The sequence below is a fragment of the Pinus tabuliformis genome, chromosome X (genome assembly GCF_031772625.1).
Source record: "Pinus tabuliformis cultivar Carrire ecotype Pingquan chromosome X, CPIR1, whole genome shotgun sequence".
NCBI classification, from domain to species: Eukaryota; Viridiplantae; Streptophyta; class Pinopsida; order Pinales; family Pinaceae; genus Pinus; species Pinus tabuliformis.
Window position 1 is genome coordinate 1,048,661,090 of NC_142308.1, and position 4,743 is coordinate 1,048,665,832.

At 38.2% G+C, this 4,743-nt stretch overlaps 1 protein-coding gene across 1 annotated transcript; it reads left to right on the plus strand.

Annotated features, from left to right (window-relative positions):
* Nucleotides 1–450: 450 nt before the first annotated feature.
* LOC149143397 (putative disease resistance protein At5g47280) lies at nucleotides 451–4,522 on the plus strand. The gene is made up of 5 exons (XM_089448970.1): nucleotides 451–1,398; nucleotides 1,490–1,923; nucleotides 2,228–2,583; nucleotides 3,127–3,338; nucleotides 3,525–4,522. The coding sequence occupies exons 1-5, from the start codon at nucleotides 672–674 to the stop codon at nucleotides 4,367–4,369; spliced, it is 2,574 nt and encodes an 857-aa protein (XP_089305096.1). The 5' UTR covers nucleotides 451–671; the 3' UTR covers nucleotides 4,370–4,522.
* The last annotated feature ends 221 nt before the right edge of the window (nucleotides 4,523–4,743 follow it).

Consider the following 4,743-nt stretch of genomic DNA (forward strand, 5'->3'; position numbering starts at 1 on the left):
TTAATCTGTTAAATACAAGCTTATCGAATGAGCTTGAAATATGTTCTAAAACTACTTTTGTTTGGCTAAGAGCTCATCTAACGACCCAAAACCCAGAGACATCTGGTAGTAGTGAAAGCCTATGCTAGTGATATTAATGTGCTTATATATATATATATAACCATCATACACACCACCAATGAATTATATTAGGTGATGTGGTTTTCCTTAAATAATGGTGATGAATTAGCCTGCATTCACGGATATCAGCCAAAAATAGACTATACTTAATACTTATTTGACAACTAAATTAAGATAAATTTTCCCACCATATATTCAAACATTTCATAAACAAAAATCCTATGTGAGAGAGGTCAACACGCAATCTACGTAAAATAGAGATGGAATAAAATATACATATCGAAAGTTCATGTGAAGGGCGAAAACGCGCATTCTACCCGTTCCACGAAGCTACCAATCACGATGTCGGCAGTGACTCGGCGCCCGCGTGGGGTAGTGCAACATGTTAATTGGCCAATGGCCATTGGAACACCCCCGGGCTCCTTTAATGCAGGCTTGCTGCCCCTGTAATTTGGTTGTCGAGTGACGGTCTGACATTGTACAGTAGTGAGTGAACGGGGCCTTCCGTCTCAAAGCGCTTCTCAAATTGGTATCCATTTCTGGGATCGACTATGGCTCTGTCTCTCATTGAAGGTGCAGCCCTGGGTGCAGCCCTTCAAGTAGCTCTGGAGAAAGGATTAAAGCAGTTGGGAGGAGTCTCTGACCCAATAATTTCCGGCAAAACATGGGGTGAAAAACTGGAGGAAACTGTCTCATTTCTAAAGCCTATCATTGATGAATATATAGAGACAAGTTCCTACCCAGATTTATCAGATTTATCAGCTCGCAGAAGTGAGCAGTTCAAAGATTTTCAAGCCCTACTGCAGTCTGCCCGTGACCTTGTGCGAGAATCAGATCAAATACACAGCCTTGATATAAAAGGAATGTACGTCTACGGAAACAAAATCCTAGAGTTCAACGACGAAATCAAGGATTTCATCGCTATTCAAGGCCCACCCAACCTCGCCCTTGATTTACAGAAAGTAATTGCAGAAGTCAGGAACCTTGGCCGGCGATTCGAACGAATGGAACGTCTCATCCTTCAAACAATAAACCCAACTCAGCTATCTCAAACTCCCATTGATAGGCTACAAGGAGCTACAGCCGCTCAACAGTCCGACAGCTTCAAATCCCAAGTCCCGGCCATGCCAAACGAGGTTGTGGGTTTGTATAAACCTGTCAATGATGTCAAACAAATTCTCATGAAGAGGGATGTTAGTATCATTGGAATAACAGGGATGGGTGGGAGCGGCAAAACCACTCTTGCATCAGCGCTCTGCCACGATCCTGAAGTCCAAGGTAACAACAATTCCCCTCTTTTTAAAAATTTGCTCCATTTTATGCTCTCATGACCTTAGTTTGTAAGGTTTATTCTCTTTGTGATCTTCAGCTACCTTCCAAAACAATATACATTTCATTACCGTCTCACAGCTTCATCGAAATGAAAACGGCCTTTTCGAGATTTTAGATACTATGTGGGATCGCATAATTGGTAGTGATAGGCCTCGTTTCTGGAGCATAGAGGATGCACGCAACCAACTGCAGAATAAAATTAATCGAATTGCAGAAAGTACACATCAGCCAACTTTGGTTGTTTTGGATGACGTTTGGTCGAAGTCAAATCTGGAAAACTTGTTGTTTACAGCAGAAGGATACAAGACAATTATCACAACCAGATATAATTCCACCATTCCAGATATAGATGGTACCCAGCTGTATTCCATGCCTGAGTTGAAGGAAGCTGACGCCCTTTCGCTTTTCTGTTTCTGGGCCTTTAGTCAGACTTCGATTCCAGCAACACCAAAGGAGGATCTTGTTAGACAGGTATGAATTAAACAATTTATTCTTAATCTCATGGAACCGAACTGTTTCTCTATCCTAATGTTGTTGTGCACCTCATGATAGTCATCAAATTCCAATTTATTTCTGATATCAAAGTGGCATTTCATGACTACCACAAAGGCAGTTCAGTCTTATTAATGTTACCAAATTACTTACTAGGCTTGCAATTGATATCAATATTTTCAACAAAAAGAGCATTTCTGTATGATATAACTTCAGTAAAAGTCATAATACTCTGTTTTTGTGCAAAAAAAAAAAAAGAGTTTAACTGGTACTAGGTTTGTAGGTTGCAGAAGGGTGTAAGGGTTTACCACTCGCCCTTAAGGTGATTGGAAGTTCTTTGCATTGTAAACGCCGGCCAATTTGGGAATTTTACAAGGATAAGCTTTCCAGATCTGAACCTATTTCAAAAGATCACAAAGATGTTCTTCTTAGTCGTTTGGAAACAAGTATAGATATCCTCAGTGATAAGGAGAAGCAGTGCTTTTTGGATTTGGGGGCATTTCCGAAAGGTAGGAAATTCAGCGTAGATTCATTATTGGACATTTGGGTATATGTCCACGGGATGGAATGGCCGGAAGCTTTTGAGGTCCTGTTAGAATTTGCAAGTCGAAATCTCATCAACCTCACAGGATATCCAGGGTATAAAACTTGTTTATGTTTGCATCATGTTGCTCCACATCTTTATCTGTGTTTCTCAAATTAAATTCTTGTGCTTGTGGCATCCTTTCACTAGATTAAAGCATTTTTGAGGTAAACTTCTGGATTAATCACATAAGATGTTTTCGAATTTATTAATGAAGTTCATCTTCAGGACCTTGGTCCTGTAATGACGTCTTGAAAATGAATCTCATTAGTGGGTTCGAAATGTCGATCATAAAAACATTAAAATCCTGAAAATAAACCTCATTAGTAGTTTGAAACGTCGACTTGAAAAAACATCTTATATTATTAATCCAGAAATTTGCCTAAAAATACATTAAAGAAGTTTGCAGAAAAGCTCAGACTTACTGCCAACGCATATGAAAGAAATTTAAGACTCAAGTTTATTTACATGATTTCTAAAAGAATTAGAAACCATGAGGGTAAAGATAAATTGATATATTAATATCAAACTAGATAGAAGGGGGCCTTTGAGTTCACCATTATTGCATTGGCTAATATAGCAAGGTTTTAATGCGTTAGGAGTGCGGCCATCGATTATAGCTGTGCCTCTGAGCTTGCTTTTTCTCAGCATGATGTAATGCGGGATTTAGCCTTCCATCTATCTAGCCAGAATAGTGACATTCATTGCAAGAGACTTTTCATGCCTCGCAAGGAGGCCAAAATTCCCACAAAATGGCAAAGTACTCTGATAGATCAGTCATCTTCTGCTCAGTTTGTTTCAATTCACACAGGTTAGGCTGCTCATGAAACTTTCGCTCTTTCCATCGAATAATTATTAGTTCAGTTTTCTACTTTTCCAAACAATTTAATAAGCATTTTTATTACTTCAATTTACTGGTATTCCAAACTTATTAAGGAGTTTGATGGCCATTTTTATTAGCATGTAATATTGATTTTAACATATAGGATTTTGGCAGGTGCAATGGAAGAGAGAGATTGGTGTCAAATGGATTTTCCTCAAGTGGAAGTTTTGACTTTATTCTTTTCTGCAAGTCATTACTGTCTTCCAACATTTTTACAGAGCATGACAAAACTAAAGGTTTTTATAATATACAATTACAGTTCTAAGCGTGCAATAATTAGTGGTCTGCCATGCTTTCCTTCGCCTGTTCAGGTTAGGTCTGTGCTTCTTCATAAGTTGATTGTGCCTCCCCCTCCTTACAAGAATTGTAGATCCTGGGCAAAGTTGGAAAAGTTGTCTGTATGTCTATGTGAGGGCCTTGGAAATATCACTCTACTGGATAAGGAACTTGAAGCCCTGGACTTGCCAAACTTGTTGGAAATTAATTTTGACCACTGCAGTGATTTGAAGGAACTACCTGTCAAACTGTGTAAGTCAACTTCCCTGGAGAGGTTGTCTGTCACTAATTGCCATCTCATCGAAAACTTACCTGATGACTTGGGATCGTTAAGCTCACTTAGAGTGTTGAGATTGTCTGCATGTCCAAGCTTGTCAAGGTTGCCACCGTCAATTTGCAAACTTGGCCAACTAGAGTATGTTGATATTTCAATGTGCAGGTCTTTGAAGGTCCTTCCCGCGGAATTTTATTGGCTATCAAGTTTAGAGACGTTGGACATGAGAGAGTGCTCAGGTTTGAAGAAGCTGCCTATTGTCAAACTGAGATCTTTAAAACATGTAATCATCTCTGACAGCGATAAGGAGTCTCAAGAAGTGTGGTTGTCCATCAAAGAATCTGGCATTCACAATCTCATAATTGATGTTGTTGCAGAGCTCTTTAGTTTGGACTGGCTTTATGATTGAACTTGTTGGAAGGACTATTAAAATATATTCTTTTCCAGTTGCTTGAATCTGATGAACGACATCACCGATGTATTTTGAGAGCAATTACTTCATTGTATTTCATGTACATGGAGATTCAAGTCTATTGACCTAATATATTCTGCAATTTTTCAAGTCACTTATGAATTAGGTCATAATAAGGTCATGATAGTAATGTTTGTAAATGAAATCCAGGTCTTCGCTAGATTTACAAATAACCCAAGGCAGAACCTTCTTGAAATTTTATGTTAATATAAATACTAAGATTAATTTTATATATTTTTGTATATAGTAGAATTTTAGGATTTTTCTGTTAATATAAATAATAAAATTATTTTTATATATTTTGTGGATGG

Excerpts from the sequence above, each read along its gene's own strand:
- LOC149143397 (XM_089448970.1), top strand. The coding sequence starts at position 672 with ATGGCTCTGTCTCTCATTGAAGGTGCAGCCCTGGGTGCAGCCCTTCAA. Across the intron at positions 2,584-3,126 it reads AACCTCACAGGATATCCAGG|GAGTGCGGCCATCGATTATA; the intron begins GTATAAAACTTG and ends TTAATGCGTTAG. Across the intron at positions 3,339-3,524 it reads GTTTGTTTCAATTCACACAG|GTGCAATGGAAGAGAGAGAT; the intron begins GTTAGGCTGCTC and ends GGATTTTGGCAG.